Source organism: Podarcis tiliguerta (genome assembly GCF_965153285.1).
Source record: "Podarcis tiliguerta genome assembly, chromosome: 8".
NCBI lineage: Eukaryota > Metazoa > Chordata > Lepidosauria > Squamata > Lacertidae > Podarcis > Podarcis tiliguerta.
Window position 1 is genome coordinate 26,827,549 of NC_139541.1, and position 21,381 is coordinate 26,848,929.

Consider the following 21,381-nt stretch of genomic DNA (forward strand, 5'->3'; position numbering starts at 1 on the left):
TGCTCCCATATAGTACATTATAGAACTGAGTTTCTCGTCCATTAAAAAGGGGGTGCATCTGTTCCATTAGAAAGGCAAGGCTAGTTATTAAAATATTAGTTGGGTGTAAACTTTATAACATGTATGCATGTGCTTTGATGTGTACTACAACAGCAAAAGTTTGCTAAGTGGTCGGATGAAACACCCATCAACTTTCAAAAGACGGAACGGATGGGTAGGACAAAAGGTTTGGGAACCAGAGATCCTTTTTCTGGAGATCCCAGAGAACCTTTGCCAGTCAGAGTAAAAACTATGTGCAATGGACAAGCTGTCTGGCTTGGCATAAGGCAGCCTCCTGTGTTCCCGTGGTCTTCCAGAGATTGGACTACAACTCCGATCACTAGTATCTCTGTGATCAGGCTGGAGGGAGTTGGAATGGAGCGACATCTGGATGGCCATAGCTGCCCAATCCCTGACATAGTGGGACATGGGCCTGAAGGCTTTTTTAAAGATACATCCAGGCTTATTGAGCTGCTGTGTTTCATCACCTGCACTTTGAATTGGGCCCTGCATGCATCAGGGAGGCAGTTCAGGTAGCCACCATTCGTCAGATATTTCTTCGGAGTACGCAGACCACTCGGACCATATCTATATGGACAAACCACCATATAGAGAATCACAGAATGTGCTTTGGACACTTTGAAATGAATGATTATTTTCACACACAAAAATTATTGAACCTTAATAACAAACAGCGTTAATTTAAACTGATTGTTATGGCAATTGCAAATCAGCTCCTCGGTTAATTCCAATCAAACATAAAAGGAAACGCAGGAAGCCCGATGTGATTGCCCGCTACCCTTTTGGGCGCACCGTTTTCGTTTATTTGACAGCCATAGAGTTTTTAGTATAGGACGGTTTACATCCGGTGAGGGGCAACCTATGCAGACAACCATAAAGATATGTTGGATGTTGAGCTAGAGCGGCCTCTTCATTTTATTACCGTGCAAATGAGCAACGGAAGCGGCAACTGGATGTCGCATATCTACATGCTTTTCATGTAATATTTTTACTTCTGAATTCTACATTTGAAAATGTAACGCGCCGGGGCCTGCTGAATGGCAGGAAATAAATTTAAAATTACAATCAAATCTTTTTTAAGGATATCACCCATATGCGCCACACACACGTCCACCCGCTTTTCTGCGCCAACTTCATAAGACTATACAGTATAGGACATCTCGCCATTTCCTATTTTTTCCGTTATTGACGGCACAGGAAGCGGAAGCGCGTCTTGGACCGGAAGCGCGGCTGACGCCGGAAGCGGAAGCGGCTGTGCCCAGCCGAGAAAAAGATGGCGGCGACGGCGGTAGCAGTGGCGGGAGGGGAAGACGAGGACTGGCCGGAGGTGACAGAGTCCGGCCGGCGGGAGCTGAGCCTGGAGTCGGGCGCCGCCCTGGAGCGGCGTGTGCAGGCCGCCGGGGGCCGCTTCCCGCGGGCTCTGGGCTCCCTGGGGGCGGCGCTGCGGTCGCTGGAGGTGCGCGGGGGCGGCTGCGCGGCGCTGCGTGAGCCGGGGCCGGTCCTGGGGCTCCTGACGGGGCTGCAGACGCTGGCGCTTCCCGGCTGCGCGCTGGGCCCGTCGGGGCTTACCCAGGCCGGGCGCCTCTTGCCGGCCACGCTGCGCACCCTCGACCTCTCCGGCAACGGCCTGGAGGAGCTGCCGGCGGAGCTCGGCGGGACCGGGGAGCCCCAGGTGGTGGTAGTGGCGGCGGCCAAGAAGGGCTCCCCTGCCGCCCTGCCTGAGCTACGCCTCCTCAACCTCCGCCGCAACCGCCTTCGCGAAATGGGACCCGGCCTGGCTCGCTCCGCTCCGGCCCTCCAGGAGCTGCTCCTGGGCGGGAACCGCCTGCGCTCCCTACCCGGGGGGCTGCTTCCCACGGACGACGGAGGTGACTCCCGCCGCGCTGCCCCTTTAGCCCTACTGGGCACCCTGGAGGCGGCGGGCAACGAGCTGGAGGAGCTGAGCCCCAACATCTCCCGCCTGTCCTGCCTCAAGGTAAAAGCCCTGGGTGCTTCCCAGTTTCTGCTTTTGTAATGAGATCATTAAACTATAGGAATAATGATGGAAAGCAAAAAAAGAAAGTTTTACAAATAAAGTAAAAGCAACTCTTAAAATGCAGTAATAATGCAAGACATAATTTAGCATGCATGAAGAATGATGACCGTTCAAGACATCAATGTTTCCTGAGATGTCAGTGATGAAAATTGACCATGCTTGTTTTGCTGCTGCCATTCACACATAAAAATCTAGAGGTTGTCAGGAATGGGTATGGAGCCCTATTATGAATGCATGAATAGCGCTGAGGTTTCTGCAACATACGGAACAGCAAATGATCAGAGCAGGGAATGGGCTCATTGGCAGATCTACTTTGCACGCGAAAGGTCTCAGGTCTGAAACCAGAGAGCAGCTGCCAGTCAGTGTAGACAGTGCTGAGCTCGATGGACCAATGGTCTGATTTGGTATGGCAGCTTCTGCACTCACATTGGCTTCGGATTTTTTATTGATAGGCAAAATGTTTTTCATTGCTGTCCATCAGAATAGACAGAACTTGAGATAACTCTTCCAGTGTCTGAATTAGAAGACAACCACTTAATATACTTTACCCCCCCCCTCCCCAGATTTTGGATGTTTCCAACAACAAATTATCGGAAATCCCTGTGGAGTTGGCTGACTGCCCTAAGCTGAAGGAAGTCAATTTAAAAGGAAATGCCCTCAAAGACAAACGGCTTGAGAAGATGGTAAATGGTTGCCAAACAAAATCTATCCTGGAATATTTGCGTGTTGGAGGTCGAGGGAGTGGCAAAGGAAAAGGCAAGCAGGATGGTGCTGAGAAGGAGGAGATGAGGAAGAAAAAGAGAGATAAAAACAAGAAAAAAGGCAGTGATGCAGAGGATGAGGTGGAAGAAACCCAGAAGCTGCTGGTGAAAGTTCTCCACATCTCTGAGAATCCAGCTCCATTGATTGTGAAAGCCAGCCCTGGTGTCAAAGACGTCCGCCCCTATATTGTGTGCTGTGTAGTGAAAGGCATGAACTTCAAGCCCGGCAATGCTTTGAAGAGGTTTCTTTCGGTTCAGGTAAGGTTCGAAAGACGATACCACTTGGTTCTGGGCATGGCCCAGCTTCAGAGGGGGGATGTCCTTTGATTCAGTTAGCTGTAGATTAGGTTTCCCCAAGTAAAGATAAATCTCCCCCTTGGAATTGGAATGGGGGGCAGCCCTACTTCGAGCACGGTGAAAGGGAAAGCAAAAGGGGCATCTCCAAGCTCAGGCATGCGGGTGGTAACTTTGCCTCCCACTAGCACAGGACAGTTAAGGATGTATGGCTCTCAGGAGGAAGTAGATCCTGGGGGTCCTTGCCTGCCCTCAGTGTGGTAGAGGAGAAAGGGCCAGATTGTTACACTCTGTGGAATGCCTTCCCATCAGATGTCAAGGAGACATCTGAAGGCAGCCCTGTCCAGGGAAGCTTTTTAATGTCTAATGTTCTATTTGTTTTTATATATGTTGGAAGCCGTCTAGAGTGGCTGGGGCAACCGAGTCAGATGGGCAGAGCACAGATGATAAAATTGTTGTTGCTCTTGTTAGCACACTCCTTAAAGTTAAGCCTGTTGTTGTGACTCTTCAGCACAGCCTTGTTCTAATGACACATCTTACACTTCAGACCAAACTCCACGAGGACATCTGCGAAAAGCGAACAGCAGCCACCATCGCCACACATGACCTGCAGCTTGTGAAAGGTCCTCTTCTCTACGACGTTCGGCCGCCAGATGAATTGAAGGTAGGCTGACAACAGCAAGATTAGAAAACCGTTCAGAATGATACCCCACAAAGGGACAGCAGCAGGCAGCTGGTGCTCTGGTGCTGTTGTGCATGATGGTTATCTGAAAGATGAACCTGCCCAGCCTCTGAGATCTTCAGGGGAGATGTTCTCTCAGTGCTGCCTCCCTCATGAGCAAGCTTATTGGGGCACGGGAGAGTGCCTTCTTAGTGGCTGCTCCCAGGGTTTGGAACTCTCATCCAAGAGTAGCTAAACTATTTCCCTCCTTGGCATTCTTCCACCAGCTAATGAAGACTTTCTTATTCCAACCATTTGGGAACTGAGTGTATTTTTTAACAAAAGAAATTTTAAATAGTGCTGTGCTCTTTTTACTGTCTGTATTTTAATAGATAATAATAATAATAAATTTTATTTATATCCCGCCCTCCCCAGCTGAAGCTGGGCTCAGGGCGGCTAACAAGAATCAAAATAATCCAACATTCTAAAAACATTCATTATAAAATTAATTAAAATCAAATTGATGGCAACCACTAAGCAAAATTCTGTGCAGATTGCCAGAGGAGGGGGTCAGGCTGCGCCCTAACCAAAGGCCTGGTGGAACAGCTCTGTCTTGCAGGCCCTGCGGAAAGATGTCAGGTCCCGCAGGGCCCTAGTCTCTTGTGACAGAGCGTTCCACCAGATTGGAGCCACGGCCGAGAAAGCCCTGGCTCTAGTTGAGGCCAGCCTAACCTCTCTGTGCCCTGGGATCTTCAGGATGTTTTTTATTTGCAGACCGTAAATTTCTCTGTGGGACATACCAGGAGAGGCGGTCCCGTAGGTACGAGGGTACGAGGTAGATCTGCTTTTATACTGTTGTAATTCTTTTAGCATTTAGTGACTATGTTTTTAATCTGTGTTTTTGTATTATTACCTGTAAGGTGCATTGAGTCCCAGTCTGGGGAAAAGGTGGGATATAAATCATTAATAATAATAACAGCAACTGACTCCAAGACACTTCTGGCCTTGCATTCATGTTGCAGATCATCCCCTTGGGCCGGAAGGAAATCAAGGCCAAGGACCTCCTCCGTCAGCTGCAGTCGGAGGCCGAGGAGCAGCGGAAGCAGAAGAGGAGGCAGAATATATCCGGACTTCACAGGTGAGTCTGTACCTTAAAGCAGAGCACAACCCTTGAAATCTTGCACAGAGGGCAGGCAAGAGCCAGGAGGGGTCCATGGGGAAGGGAAGCAGAAAGCGTCCTCAGAACAATCAGGATGGTTTGGAGCGGGAGCAGGAGGTCTGTGTCTTTGGAACTCCCTCCCCCAAGAAGGCTCCCCGAAAAGTCCTTTCTTTTCATTCTTTATTTTATTTAAATCATTAATGTCCTATGCTATAGCTGAAAGGGCTCCCAAAATCTCATCTGGTCCAGCATCCTGTTCTCACAGCATCCAGCCAAATTCCTTTGAAAAGCCAATAAGCGGCACTCTCATTTTGCATTTCTTACTACAGAAAGTATTGATCTGATGTGTAGAGATCTTTCCTATTCTAATTAATTCAAGAGTGTTCTGGAAGCTTCTCTGTGTGAAAAAAACAAGCAGAAGGTTCATGATATTTGGCTTATACCTTCAGAGAAGCTGAGTACAGCTGGCTTAAACTGGTTCTGTTTTCTCTTTCTGTCTCTTTTCCTTCTGGTGTGGTGTTCTGGACATAGTATGCTGTAGTGTTACTAGGCTGCAACTGGATTTCTTATGGACAGTGCCAGTCCTGAATGTTTTGGATTTGTGACCATTATGCTCATTTGCCTTCAGTAGCAGTAAAGCTCTGCTGGATGAAATATTAATTGCCTCTGGTCTATTTTTTTAATCCTGCAATGTGTTTTTCTGCTATGGAGTAATATTGAGTAGAATTCCATGACACTCTTCAGAGGTTTCTTGTCTGTGTCTTCATAGAGTTGTGGTTTTTTTTTTTTTTTAAAGAAATATATTGAGCAGAAGCAGTTCTTATTTTTAGACCTCACATGTGTATTTGCACTTCCTCTCCCCATCCCCTAAGTAGCTTCCATTTTCTTATTGCACCCTTGATCAGGTACCTCCAGTTACTGGATGGGAAAGAGTATTACCCCTGCCTGATTGACAACGAAGGTGCTGTGATTTCTTTCCCGCCAATCACAAACAGCGAGAAGACAAAGGTACAGATGCTGCGACTTGATTGCGGGCCAAGCTGTACGTTTTCTAGGGGAAAGTCTGTTCTGTGATCTACATAAATTGGAGAGGTGGGGTGGGTTTGCTTCCCCGCTCCTCATACTTGCCAGTTGAGGTTTTGGGTGAAGGACTTGTGCCACAGAGGGAAGGGGCAGGGGCTGTTGCAAGAGGAAAAGTGGTGGTCAGGCACTCCCACCTACTGCTTCTCCACTGCCAGTCACATCCCTGGAATTTCAAATGCAGATCTGCTTCCAGACACTGTTCCACCCTAAAAAGAATTAGGTACCTATGTTACAGTGGAGTATGCTTTTATGAACCTAAGGAGACACCTACAGAATCAAGCCAGTGGTTTATCTAGTGCAGCAGCATCCTTTTCTCACATTGGCCAACCGGAAGCCTCTGGGAAGCCCACAAGCAGGACTTAAGTGCTGCAATTCCCAGCACCTGGTATTCAGAGGCATCCTGCCTCTTGACAGTGGAAGGAGAGCTTAGTCAGTGTGGCTGGTAGCCAGTGACAACCTTATCCTCCATAAAATGGCCTTTTCTGTAATTTGGGGATTAACACAGGCTTAACTCTGCAAAAGTTGTTTTCTCACAAAGTATCCCCCCCCCCAAACTGAATTTCAAGAAGGTTCTGAATCTACAGCACGCCTTTCAAAAAATCACTTTTACCTACATTTGCCAGGGAGGGGTGTTAGTAACCACCAAAAGAGAGAGAATTGGCGCCTGTAATTATTTTGACTGTGTGTCTATGAATGTTACTGACCTAAAAGGATACTCCATAATGCTGTCCTTCATAGCTCAGTTCCATCTGGCATTTCCCTTCTTCTTTTTAAGCTTGGGAAAACCACCTCTGATGTGCTTCTGGAAGTGACAAGTGCCACAAGCCTGCAGACGTGCAAGGATGTGATGGACACCCTCATTCTAGTAAGGAGTCACTACTTCTGCCCTCTCCTCCTCATTTTGCATCCACACTTCTCACTTTCAGGGTCCTGATTTATCTATTGGAGGCACTTACGGGATTCGCGGTTTAAAAGCGTGTGCAAAATAAAATCACCTCTTTGTGGTCCTCTTCAGCCACTATCCATCAGGTCTGTGGCCTTTACATGTTCAGCTCTTGCACCCAGGACCTGAACCTAGTTGTCCATCATGCAGGACACACACACACCCTTCCTTATGTTTTGAAGTCTACCTTCTCATATCCCTCCACTTTCCATTTTAGCATCTTCTCCACACCTTTACCCTAAAATGCTGCATTCTGTATTCATAGCAACGTCATGTTGTCACCTGGGCCTCCAGTCCCATAATAACTGAAGGGAAACCTTAGGTTCTCAGCTGGGGAAAACACTGCCATATCTCTTGAGTAACTCTCTATGTGTTGCAATCTTCATTCCTTCACCACAGAAAATGGCGGAGCTGAACAGATCCACTTCAGAAAATACAGGTGAAGACCTGGATTCAGATCACGAATCAAACGACACTGTCGGGCATGAGAATTCAAGGCTTGAAGGCATTTCCAAGACCCTCCCTCTCGTTTTGGAACAGGTTCGGGTCGTGGACAAGGATGGGAACTTAAAAGTCCTTTATCCATCAAAAACTGATTTCAGTATGGTCTCGTCCCTCATGACGGTGATTTATTAAGCGCCTTTGGTTTCCTTTCCCTGTTGTGGGGCACGCTAGACAGCATTTGTGAACAGCCTCCCCTTGCAGGATTTTATCGTTTCTTTAACTCGTCAGCCAGAAATCCAATGCTGTGCTTTGGAGAGGGCTTGGTTGACAGCTAAAAGCAGGGTTTTTGTGGTCTCGAGAGAGACTCGAAGACCTTCTACCCAAGCCAGGGATCCACACGGATCTCTTGAATAAAGGTGCGGGATCATATTTATTTTAATGAGACACACTAATAACCACGTGGCATGATTGGTACTCTATAATCTCTGCATAATTGGGCATTGGGGCCAGGTAGGAAGCTTTGTGGGTGAGAGACACCCCCCCCTCACCTGCCGCCACCACTGTTAATCAGGTGTGCTTTCTAGCAATACAAATGTGGCCTGCTATTGCTTCAGACTCTGAAGCCTGCTTTGTAACCTTGACCTGGGTGGTGTGGTTGCTGCTGCTGCTCTCTGAAGTCCTCTTCTCCCCATGACACTCAGGTGTCTTGCAGAGTATGTGAGAGGTTGCACTGACACCCAAACTGTTTTTCTCAGTTTATGCCACGCTGGCTTTTCTTCACATCTTGCCAGCAGAGTAGCATGAAGCCATACAAACAGGCCTGTAGACTTGTGTGTCTTGGGGAGCATCTACCCCACCCTTCCTCCCTCGTGCCACGTAGAAAACTCGGTTTTTGAAACTGACGCTTCTTTCAAAATCAATGGTTTGCCATTGGGAAGAGCCACGAGCTGCTCTCTACAGGGGCAACAAAAAGTCAGTAACGACACTGGACCATGTACACCACCCCTCTGTTCGTGCCTAAAATGCCTGTATCGTGGTCCAAGTTTCTAGCCCTCATTGATTGCATGGACGAACTGGGAAATGTAACAGCCAGTGATGCGGGGGGGGGGGAGTACAAATAAAGGAGAAAATGACAAGTGTGCGATCTTCCATTCATTATTTCAGTTTATGCTGAACTTTTCCTCCAAAGGGTCTGATCAGATTTTTTTTTTTCATGACACACCGTAGCAGTTTTCACAGTAATATTGCATACCCACTCTGCAGCGCTAGTTCTGCTTATGCTGCCCTTCCCAGCGTGTTTATCATGGATCTGTAATCAAGCTGACTGTAGTCGTGCTCCTTTTCATTGGGAGCCATCCTCTTATTCAGGATCATAATAAGAGTGGGGATAGAGGCAGCAGTGGCTGTTAATTTCTGACCCAGCCCCTTTAAACTTTCCTTCTGGGCTGGCTGTCTTAGTAGAACCTAGAATTGTAGGGTTGGAAGGGACCCCAAGGGCCATCTAATCCAACCCCCTGCAATGCAAGCATCTCAGCTAAAGAATCCATGTCAGGTGGCCATCCAACCTCTGCTTAAAAACCTCCAAGGAAGGAGAGTCCACAACCTCAGGAGAGTAACCTGAGCTCTGCCGGAAGGAGTGCCTGTCCGTGCTACTTTGGGGCCATGAGTCTTTCTCACTCTTGAGGGCCACCATCTTATTCAAGCAGCCTTCTGGGGGCCACATTGCTAGCGGTGGTCAGGGCCACGGTCAAAAGTGGGTGGGGCAACAGGCATGACTTTACACAGTAAGCTTGTTTCTGTGCCCCTCTTTATCCTCCAGGCAAGTAAGAAGCTTTGAGCCAGTGCGGCGTGGTGGTTAGTGTATCAGATTAGGGCCTGGAAGACCGGAGTTAAAATCCCCACTCCGATGTGAAGCTCGCTGGGTGATCTTGGGCCAGCCATTTGCACTCAGCCCTACCTGCTTCACAGGGTGGTTGTGAGGAGAGTATGGGGAGAACTATGTAAGCCGCCTTGAGCTCCTTGGAGAAAAAGGTGAGGTGCAAATGTAATTAATCATCATCACCAGAATTTAAGGGCATTTCAGCAAGGCAAAAACGCTCACAGAGGGTGCAAAGCAGAGCCTGTATAGGTAGGTGCGTCTCTAGGGAGAGACCCAAGAGCCAGAGAAAAAGTTTGGAGTTCCACATTGGACCCTGTGTCAAGCTTTCTTACACTGGGTTGAGACAAACTCAGCTCCAAATTAAGCTGAAGGACTGTGCTGTAATCATAATTTGGTTTAGCAATGGAGGGTGCTCCCATATTTTCAAGACTGATGGGAAACCCCTAACTACCATCAACCCCAGCAGGGTTCAGTGAAGTTCAACAAAGTTTTGTGCATGGGCAAAGGCTCCCCATCACTCTCTTAAGGCGTGTGGCTATTCTTAAGGTCGTGATTTCTGCATAGCTGGTAGTTTGAGGGAGGGCATCAGAATGGCAATTTGATCCATGTAAAAATAAAACCAGGATTTGTGTTGGGGTGGGTGGGAGAATGAGAGCTCCATTAAACTACAGCATTTAACACGTTCCCAGGGAATGTTTATGTAAGTGAGTTTTCCAGAGGACCTTCAAAAGACTTTTCACGGGCCCCTTGACGGTCGGGGGGGAGAGGAAAGAAATTAGCCTAATATTAACAGAGAGCAGTTTCCAGCCTCTCCTGAAGCCAGCCCACCCTGGTGCAAGTATATACGGGATCTTGTGTGGTCTCTCTTCCCTCCACCACTGCCCCCTGCCTCTTGGAATCCTATGGTCAATAACATTCAAGAGTCAAAGGTTCAGGATCTCTAAATAAGGGCAGGCTTAATAGGATTGTTTTGGAGTTTTTGCTTAAGAATATTAGAGATCCCTGAATCAATGGGACCCCAATGGTCATCAAGTCCTACTCCCTGCCATGCAGGAATCACAGCTAAAGAACCCCTGACAAATGGCCATCCAGCCTCAGTTAAGGAACCTCCAGTGAAGAAGAGGCCACCACCTGCCAAAGTCATCCGTTCCACCGCAGAGCACTTTTTACTGGCAGAAAGTTCTCCCTAAGGTTTTGTGGGAATCTCTTGTCATTAGAACCCGTTGGTTTGGGCCATCCCCTCTGAAGCAGCAGGAAACAAGCTACCATGGGGCAGCCCTTCTGATACTTGAAGATGGTTTTCACATCACCTCTCAGTCTTTTCTTTTCCGGGCTAAACATACCCAACTCCCTCAAGCATTCCTCATAAGGCTTGGCTTCCAGACACCTTTATGACCTTGGCCAACCCACATCTGCACACATTTAGCTTGTCAGTATCCTTAAACTGTGGTGCCCAGAACTGGACACAGGACTCCAGGTGGGGTCTGACCAGGGCAGACATCCACATCATTAAAATAAGAATCTGATTGCCCCACCTAATCCAGCAATTTCCCTTGCGCTAGCTTGGTTTGTTGTTTGTTTTTCCTACTTGATGTACGGCTGCAAATCAGGCAGCCAAATTTGGAGGGTGACCGTCCTGTACACGTTGCTGGAATACTCAAGTGTGAACTGCTGGCAACGAGGCATTTTCCTCCTCCTCCCTGGAGCGAACGGGGACTTTTGTTACCGAGAAAACCATGCAGCCGATCTCTGCATAATGAAAGACTCAGCCTTGTCAGTTACCAGTGTCGTTTTTCAGCCGTAAACCACACAAGAGCCCTGTAACTCGACGAGGTCCTGCGGAGTGTGTGCATTGCCGGGGAAAGTCCACCTCCTCAGTTCATTGGAGCTTGGGACTTCCAGGGGATACATCTTCCCACTTGGGGTGATCTGGAGAGAAAAAGAGAAGCCTTAGCTGAACGACGGGGCAAGCCTTTTTGTGGAGTTCGTTCTCTCCATTCCCAAGGCTCTGTAACGAAAGAGAAGGTGAGAGAAGAGGCGCCAGGAGGTGGATGGCAAAGCCACAAGGAGGAGGAGACCATCGCCTCTCGGCCTCCATCGCAGGGAGGTCTTTGGCCTCTGGGTCGCGCCGGGGCCTGCGTGCCCCCCTTGCCCGCGGGCTGCTGGCACCAGGGCCTTCTCGACAGCCACCGCTGCCCTTCCAGGCCTGGGCAGAGCAAAGGAAAAGCCACAGCAGCAGGCCCACCAGGCTAAGTCCAGGAGCACGGAATGGTTCTTCTGCTCCTTCCCACCACGTGAGAAGAGTCCCCGGACATGGCGCTCTCTCTCAGAGCCTCCTCTTGCCTCCGTTGCCCAGTGGGCGGCACTCTGCACCCTACGTGTGGGGAGGGCAGCTGCTCCTGCTTGGGGAAGGCCTCGGGCGCAGAGGAACCGGGCCGCCACACACGGCACGCGTCCCGCAAGAGCCTCGGAGAGATCGGGCGTCGGAGGCAGAAGAAGAGCCGGACTGTCTCTCTTCTCGGGAGAGGCCTCCTCAGCTTGACCCCGAGACAGAGCAGCGCATCTTGGACTGGCTGGAAGAAGTGAACCACTGTCTCTTCTCAACGCTGAGCTGCAGCGTCAAGCAGGAAGCAGAGGCAGACACCTCCATCAAAATCATCTACCAGGGGGACTGAAGCTGGGGAGAGGCACTGTTCTCCACCTTGATCCCCCAGACCAGACTTGGCCTCCAAGCAGCAAACTGCCTTTGGAGGCGTGCTTAAACTTTTTCTCTCACTCAGTTTGCTCCAGAAGTCCTGTTCCGTCGCCTCACACCCTCACTGCTTCAAATGCAGCTGGACGGGTTTTGGGGTTGTTGTTGTTTGGTTAGGTTTCTCTTTATTTTAGCATTGTGTAGACTGAGATGTGTATGGATAACCCCCTCGTTCGAAATTTGCCTCTGCTGGCAACACATGTCACTTCCTCTCAGCTTCAGTTTCCCACTCTACATGTACAGTATGGGAATAATAGTGACCTACCTTTCAGGGTCACTGTGAGGATTGCAGGACGTTATGGTGTGTGTGAAATGTTTGAAAGCCCTGGATGACAGAATTTACACTGTAACATACTGTAAGTCTCCTCCTTCCATTGACTGGCTGTAACTTTTTTCCCAAACAACTCTTTCTCGCCTGCTGACCATCCTCAGCTGAACAGTGATTGATTATCGATTTGATTGTTGACATCAATTTGTAGAACGAACAGAGGGAATTCTCTTGGAAATAATATCTCGGGGGGGGGGGAGAGGGAGAGTCAGAGAGAGAGAGAACTCTTAGCCCTGTATGGGTGGGACTTGCTTTTTTAAAAATCTACTATTTAAGGATTTTATAAAACAATATTATAAAATAACCCCAACATTAGGAAGAACTGTCTAACAGTAAGAGCAGTTTGACAGTAGAATGGAGTACCTGAGAAGGTGGTGGACTCTCCTTTGTTGGAGGTTTTTAAAGTTTGGATGGCTATCTGTCAGGGATTCTTTAGCTGTGATTTTTGCATTGCAGGGGGTTGGTCTGGATGACCCTTGGGGACCCCTTCCACCTAAGATTCTGTGACCAAAGGTGATACAGACAGCAACTCACATTTAAAAGTCAGGATCTGCTGCACCAAGGTGAACCTGAGAACCTATGTCTCTAAAGAGGTGGTTAAAAAACCCAGGAAACAGTGAAGTGTAGAAGGACCTATGTGGAATTTATGGCAGCTCCAGTTAAAATAGTATCAGAGACCAGAAAAGGTTTCTAGCCTAAATCTGTCAGGTTGAACACTCCAGGGCCAGATCAGGATACGGCAACTCCCTATGTTTTACATCTCTGCCTGCAGAATCCAGTGTAACTCAAAAGTTTGCATCCAGCGTTCGAAAGAAGGCCACCTCTCGCTTTCTGTGCTTTTGGTGGGGGGAGCTCTGTGCTCCCCTCTCAGAGGGCAGCGACCCACCCTGCCAGCTCCCTGCCCCGACATTCCAGTGGCGTGAAGAAGGATGCTATCTAAACATGCCGCGCAGCTGTGCTGTGGGAGCCCTGTGGCAGGCGCATTCCTGGGCTGGTTTTCAAAGCTTTGCCCAGAGGACTCCTCTCGCGCTCTGCCCGCACGACATCCGAGGCTCGGCAGCTCGGAGGGCCCCTTGCTACTCTTGGACAGCGGCCAAGCTCTCCCCTCCTGTTTATTTTGGCAGGGCTGGGGCCCTCCTATCAGAAACACACAGAATTCGCTCCTCTTTGGAAGCTGGTTGAAGGCAGGAGCGTTTACACACACACACACACACACACACACACACACACACACACACCGCCTCTTCCATTCCCAATCTCTTCAGCTGCACCTCTGGAGGAAACAGGGAAGGAGGCAGATGCAATGCTTCAGCAAGTCCTGGTTAATGTGCCACAGTTTTTACCTTTTTCTGGGGAGCAGCAGCTATTAGTACATAAAGGTAAAGGTACCCCTGCCCGTACGGGCCAGTCGTGTCCGACTCTAGGGTTGCGTGCTCATCTCGCTCTAGAGGCCATGAGCCGGCGCCGTCCGAAGACACTTCCGGGTCACATGGCCAGCGTGACGAAGCTGCAGCTGGCGAGTCAGCACCAGCGCAGCACATGGAAACGCCGTTTACCTTCCCGCTATAAAGCGGTCCCTATTTATCTACTTGCACCCGGAGGTGCTTTCGAACTGCTAGGTTGGCAGGCGCTGGGATTTGAACCGCTGACCATACGATCGGCAAGTCCTAGGCACTGAGGTTTTACCCACAGCGCCACCCGCATCCCACTATTAGTACATACCCTCCTACTTTTCCGCAATGAAAACAGGGACGTCCTATTCCATAGGTAAAGGTAAAGGTACCCCTGCCCGTACGGGCCAGTCATGACCGACTCTGGGGTTGCGTGCTCATCTCGCTTAAGAGGCCGAGAGCCAGCGCTGTCCGAAGACACTTCCGGGTCACGTGGCCAGCGTGACGAAGCTGTAGCTGGCGAGCCAGCACCAGCGCAGCGCACGGAAACACCGTTTACCTTCCCGCTATAAAGCGGTCCCTATTTATCTACTTGCACTTAGGGGTGCTTTGAACTGCTAGGTGGGCAGGAGCTGGGACCGAACCATGAGGAGCTCACCCCGCCACGGGGATTCGAACCGCCGACCATACGATCGGCAAGTCCTAGGCTCTGTGGTTTTACCCACAGTGCCACCCGCGTCCCCATACTAATACTAATTTTACTATTTGTACCCCGCCTACCAGACTGGGTTGCCCCAGCTGCTCTGGGCAGCTTCCAACATACATTAAACACTAAAAAACCCTCCCTCTACAGAGCTATCTTTGGATGTCTACTAAAGGTTGCATAGTTACTTATCTCCTTGCCTCGACTCCATACTCTCCAGCATTTCTCTGTTGAAAATAGAGACGTCCGAAGGAAAAGCAGGACATTCTGGGATCCAATTAGAAACCAGGGTGACTGGTTCGGGGGGGGGACAGGGACACTTGGAGGGTCTGTTAATACTGTGTTGTGGAGGGGATTGTGATTAGGTCCTGCTTGGTGGGGTATTTGGTCTGCCATTTTGAGAAGAGGAGGCTGAGGTAAATGGGCCATGAGTCTGATCCGCAGTCTTACGTCCTTACAAACTGAATGATAGCAGATGATTCAGAGCAGAGAAAAGAAAGTAATTTTCCACACAGTGCGCAGTTAAACCATGGAACTCCCTCCCACAAGATGCAAGGGTGGCCACCTCCTTGGATGGCTTTAAAAGAGGATTGGATAAATTCCTGGAGGAGGAAAAGGCTGTCGATGGCTACTAGCCATGATGGCTCTGCTCTGCCTCTACAATCCGAAGCAGCCATGCTTCTGAATACTAGTTTCTGCAAACCACAGGAGGGGAGAGGGCTCTTGCATTTGGGTCCTGCTTCCGGGCTTCCCATTGGGGTATCTGGGTGCCGCTGGCTGCTGGATCTGTTGGGTCATTGGTCTGATCCAGCAGACTCTTCTTGTGTTCTGCAGAGTTCCTGGAGACTGCAGCTTTCCAAGCAGGTACATTTCATTGATAGGAATAGAGGCAGCTTTTTCTATAGTAACGGAGACGCTTTTTAGCTGCAGGGCCACAGTACCTCACAGAAAGCCATGAAGATCATCTCCACTGGGCTCCTGTTGTCCTCAAACTCTTTCCATAACAGCTGGCCATACTAAGAAACCAACTTTAAGAATTGGTGCCCACACCAATTGCTTCGCTTTTCCTCTGTTCTCCTCCTTCCTTCCTTCTTTCCTTTTCTGTCGTGTCCTTTAGACTGCGAGCCTGTGGGCAGGGACCGCCTTGTTTTTAATTTATTGTATGGGAACTTTTGGGGGTGGGGCTAAAGAGCAGATTTACCACACAAAAAACCCTCTCCAAATGAATAAATAAATAAATTTACCCTGCAGCTGAGTTGTATTTTGATGAGATGGTGGGACAATTGTTGCTTGTCAAGTCTCTCTTGAAACCAAAATGGGGTTGGGGGGGACACCCTCTTGGACAGAAGTGGAGAAACTTGGGCACACAGGCTGAATGCGGCCCTCCAGACTTCTCTAGCTGGCCCTCAGGACTCAGGCATTACACCAGGCTTCCTCAACCTCGGCCCTCCAGATGTTTTGAGACTACAATTCCCATCATCCCTGACCACTGGTCCTGCTAGCTAGGGATCGTGGGAGTTGTAGGCCAAAAACATCTGGAAGGCAGGGTTTGAGGAAGCCTGTATTACACTTTGGAATTCCCTGCCTAGTGACATCAGCCAGGCCCCTCTGCGGTGTTCCTTTAGGCAGGGGGAAATGCAGAGCTCCCCCATCATCACTGCCACCCTTGCAGCGTTGGGAGGGGCTTCAAACCAGCTGAATTTTCCTCCCAAACCTTCAGAAAGATGTGCACGTAGGGAACACACACAGAGAGAGGCACACCAACCCACACAAAACAAAGATGTGATCTTACAAATCTACTTACAGACTAATATTCCCCAGATTTATTTTCTTATGCTTTGGCTCCCTCTTGTGGTTTTAAGGTATGCCGCATGTGTGTGCAGAATACAGCTGACTGCCTATTACAGTGGTACCTCGGGGTTACATACGCTTCAGGTTACAGACGCTTCAGGTTACAGACTCCGCTAACCCAGAAATAGTCCTCGGGTTAAGAACTTTGCTTCAGGATGAGAACAGTAATCGTGTGGCGGCGGCGCAGCAGCAGCAGCGAGAGGTCCCATTAGCTAAAGTGGTGCTTCAGGTTAAGAACAGTTTCAGGTTAAGAACAGACCTCCGGAACAAAATAAGTACCGTATTTTTTGCTCTATAAGACTCACTTTTTCCCTCTTGAAAAGTAAGGTGAAATGTGTGTGCGTCTTATGGAGCGAATGCAGGCTGCACAGCTATCACAGAAGCCAGAACAGCAAGAGGGGGTTGCTGCTTTCACTGTGCAGCGATCCCTCTTGCTCTTCTGGCTTCTGAGATTCAGAATATTTTTTTTCTTGTTTTCCTCCTCCAAAACCAAGGTGCGTCTTGTGGTCTGGTGCGTCTTATAGAGCGAAAAATATGGTACTTAACCCAAGGTACCACTGTATTATTCCACACCTTTCACAACCCTAACACTGTCCCTATTTTGGAGGCCCTTGTCCCTGGAGATCATGGTCCTCGTTTGGGCATTTTTGTCGATCCCTTGTTAGAATGCTCTCCGTGAGAGCTGGTCCCATACGTCAAGGTTCAGCTGCCTCCCTAAACATTTACATCTCTAAAGAGGGTACATTGTTAAACTATGGAACTCACACCCACAGGACGCATCTGGTCAGCCTCCTGTGAGAACAGGAGGCTGGACCAGATGGGCCCCTGGCCTGATCCAGCAAGCTCTTCTGATGGTCTTATGTTCACCCTGTCTCTCGTGCGCAGGTGCCTATTTTCATGTGCAGGAATGAGAAATCCCCTTGCAATGTACTGTCCACTGCTTTGTACAATGCAGGTTGCCAATGTGTCATTCTTTTTTATAAATATTAAAATAGTTTATGTTTTTGTGTTTTTCATAATCGTTGCAAAGTGAATAAATGCATGTAAGATTGCTTCCCTAAGGCCCGCCCCCCTCCCTCCATGCGTTCAGATTACATGCATATAGAGTCAATAGTAATATAGTCTACATGTTGGGGTGTTAAATGGTTGCAGAAGATTGTTTTTCTCATCTGAATAGATGGTTTGAGAGGCTACCATCAGCTGCTGGTGGTTTCATGGTTGCATTGTCCTTTCTAGTGTATTGAACAAACACAGGCCATGTTTTCTCAAAACCATCCTTGACCTTTGTGGGTTAATGAAAATAAAACTTTAAATTGCTTTGACAGTTTTCCATGAGGACTCATCCCAACCAAGCATCCAGTATTAAATTAGTAGCTCATTTCCAATGCTGAGCTAGAACCTGCCCAGCTGCCTTTGAACGGCTGCTACCAGGTTATAGGACGATCACATACAGAGAGAGTAAATCCAAAATCCAAAGAACAGCTATCCTCCTGACTTTTGACTCGGCACAAGCCAGACTATTGCAGAGGGGGAATGAGGAACAAAGCACCCAGCTAAGTAGAAAAAACCAAATAAAGGACAAAGGGAAGAGAAAACTGGCCACATCTGCATCGTTCATTTGAAACACTCTTATACCTCTTTAACAGTCAAGGGTATTTATTGAGAGTTGTTGGGAAACCCTTATTCACCTCACAGAGCTAGAATTCCCACCCGGACACAATTTTTGGGGTGTCCTGGTTCTTACTTATTGAAATATGGCAGCCCTAATTAAATTTCTCTGAGAATTGTAGCCCTCGGAGAGAAATGAGATTTCTCCCAGCAACTCTCAGTACCCTTAACAAAACTACAGCTCCTAGAATTCTTTGGGGGAAGCCACGGCTGGTTAAAATGCCATGGTGCTGCTATAAATATGTGGTGTGGATATGCCCCAAGGCTTGATGAATTGCTGCAGTATATTTTCACCTCCTGACAATAACACTCCAGGGAGCCAGCCGGCCGGCTGGCCATGCCCATTTCCCGGATACCATTCCGTCCTGCCTTCTGATTGTTTTCCTTTCCCAGCTGACAGCTAGCACTCTCTGGGTACTGAGAAAGCCCAGTGCTCATTGGGCTGTTTGTGTGTGTGGATCGTTCCCTCTTGTTTCTCAGGGAGGTCCATTTTAGCAGCAGCCCTATTGTTGCTTTATCACCTGAGGTTGCTGCTAGAGTGAGCTGAAGCTGTAATAAGATGGAGACTACGGTGAGATACAGGGACGCGGGTGGCGCTGTGGGTAAAAGCCTCAGCGCCTAGGGCTTGCCGATCGAAAGGTCGGCGGTTTGAATCCCTGCGGTGGGGTGCGCTCCTGTTGTTCGGTCCCAGCGCCTGCCAACCTAGCAGTTCGAAAGCACTCCCGGGTGCAAGTAGATAAATAGGGACCGCTTACTAGCGGGAAGGTAAACGGCGTTTCCGTGTGCGGCTCTGGCTCGCCAGAGCAGCGATGTCACGCTGGCCACGTGACCCGGAAGTGTCTCCGGACAGCGCTGGCCCCCGGCCTCTTGAGTGAGATGGGCGCACAACCCTAGAGTCTGTCAAGACTGGCCCGTATGGGCAGGGGTACCTTTACCTTTACTTTACGGTGAGATAGACATTGTTTTCAAACCTGAACATGGGTTTCTCCATTATGGAGAATGAGCTGATTGGTACGAAGCCAATGATCTATCCAGCGAGGCTGCTGTCGCCTGCAACTGGTCTGACTCTGAGCCTAGGTGAGAGACAGGCGGAGAGATACCACCCATTCCCAAACTGCTCCCTTCTCGTTCTTTTGGCAGAGGTCTCTGGGATGAGCTTGTAAAGCTTGTCTGGTCACTCTCACTCCCTGTCCTGGGTTTAATTTATGGTGCATTACTGTAGTCATATGGCAATTTATCAGCACAAATAGTGTGTGCTGATGCGTAATTACGGGCAGCACATCTGGCAGAGCAGAAGCACGTGCTAGGTGTCTCTGTCTCAACCGGAAGGGCAACAAGGCTGAGTTTGCCCCAGAGAGGCTTTTGGGATGTGCTCTATTCCACATCTGCATGTGGGGCAAATGAAGCAGCAGTCTTCCTTGGTGAGGTAGCAGCAGCAGCAGCAACAAAGAACTGAAGTCCTGGGTTTTAAACTTGGCCCAGCTCCAAACTGATTAGGGAAGCCTTAAGGTAAGAACCAGGGTTAGTCAACTCTGGGGCTGATGAGAGCTGGAGCCCAATGACATCTGCAAGGCACCGGAATGACTGCTCCTGCGCAAGACATTGATCTCTCGTTGACTACATGGGGACTGCAAGGCACCGGAATGACTACTCCTGCATAAGACATTGATCTCTCGTTGACTACATGGGGATGATAATGCTAGCCTACCTTGCAGGGTTGTTGAGAACGTAGAGCATGAATTGGGTGCCAGCTCAAGGTGGTGGCATTCTTTGAGCTCTCTTATTATTTGCTTGCTTGCTTATGTTCTGTCTTTCCTGTAAGGAGCTCAAGGAGCTCAACAACCCTGTGCAGTAGGGTTAGGCTGACAGGCAGTGATTGTCCCAGGGTCACCTGGTGAACTTCATTGCTGAGTAGGGATTCGAACCCTCGTCTCCCAGGTCCTAGTCTGACACTCTAACCATTGCACCACCACCTAATAATTAAATGGGCCAGTCCTCATCGGGTGTCCCCCCCACCCCACCCAATTCCACACCCAGAGAGGTGAGAGAATCCCACTCATAGAAGCCAGTGACCCTTGTTGCCATTTTGAAATGACCCATACAAAGCAGGAAGAGGTGAAATACAGCTGATGGAGGTTGTGTATAATCCCAATTTGGTGTCCTCCAGGTCTTGGACTAAATCTCCTATCATCTTTGTCCATTGGCCATGTTGGCTGAGGATGATGGGAGCTGGAGTTTTAACAAAAGGGCCTTGTTAGTGGTGGCTCCCTCTCCATTGAACAGTCTTCCCAACAGAGACATAGCATGGGGGGGCAAGAGGGGACGTATTATTTCCTGGCAATTTTATTCTTAAGTCTCAGCTTACGACAAGAACATCTGGCAGAAAAAAATGAATTATTTGGGAAGGCTGGGGTTGTTTTAAATTGTTCTTAAGTGTTATATGTTAATTTATATTTTGTATTTCTGTTTGGGTTTTTTGTAAGGCCAATTAAATATTCTACATTTCTTAAAAATGTGTTTGTGGGACAGGGGTTACTGTCTTGTTGCTTTTGCTTTAACCATTTACTGGTGTTTTTACTTTGTATTTTTAATCCTGTGAAGCACCCTGAGATCTTGTGAATCAAAGGAGGTATATAAATCTAGACGACAGCATTCATCCGGCGGAGGCACACTTACAGAGCAAAGTGCTCTTTAGGGGACAGCGGAGCCAGACACCCTGTGAAGCTGCAGATGACACCCATCACATGACTTAGTCCTGAGTTCAGGATTTACCTCCCATCTACCACAAATCCAGAGTAGCAGCCTGGCTAGACAAGCAGTAGCCTTTGCATATTATTATTATTATACTTCTAAGTCACTTTAGAAACAAAGGTGTGACTCCTGCATTTGCAGCGGGTTGGACTAGATGATCCCTGGGGACTCCTTTCAACTCTACAGTTCCATGCTTCTGATTTTGCAGTGGTGCTTGCTCCCAGATAAAGAGGGATTCCAGGGCCACGGGCCTTCCTGAATTAACCAGCACACCCTTTATTTTATTTTCCCCTATGAATTTATATTGGAAATTCAAAGTTGCCTAAGGCAACTTTGGGGCTGGGGGTTGTGTTGGGGGGGGGGGAGAAATGATCAGGAATCTGCTATTTAAATAAAATAAAAATCAGTGGGTGGAGGGAACAGGCGCGTAAGCCAGCCCATCTCTTGTTCTGTGCCTAGCAAGCAATGTCTGGGCACATTCTGCAGCCAGCCAAACCCACAAGACACCCCCCCCTCCGCCACCCACCAAACCCCCTCTGCACCCCACCCCAATGTTTTCTTTTCCAAAACTCCCTCCCCCATTTCCCTCGCCTCTCCTGGATCTGCCCCTTTTGGAAA

At 48.9% G+C, this 21,381-nt stretch overlaps 1 protein-coding gene across 1 annotated transcript; it reads left to right on the forward strand.

Annotated features, from left to right (window-relative positions):
- The first annotated feature begins 1,275 nt into the window (after positions 1-1,275).
- Positions 1,276-8,576, forward strand: LRRC47 (leucine rich repeat containing 47). Its single transcript, XM_083452147.1, has 7 exons — positions 1,276-2,035; positions 2,659-3,114; positions 3,698-3,814; positions 4,834-4,949; positions 5,876-5,978; positions 6,829-6,918; positions 7,396-8,576. Exons 1-7 carry the CDS (start codon positions 1,334-1,336, stop codon positions 7,630-7,632), a joined length of 1,821 nt encoding a protein of 606 aa, XP_083308273.1. The 5' UTR covers positions 1,276-1,333; the 3' UTR covers positions 7,633-8,576.
- The last annotated feature ends 12,805 nt before the right edge of the window (positions 8,577-21,381 follow it).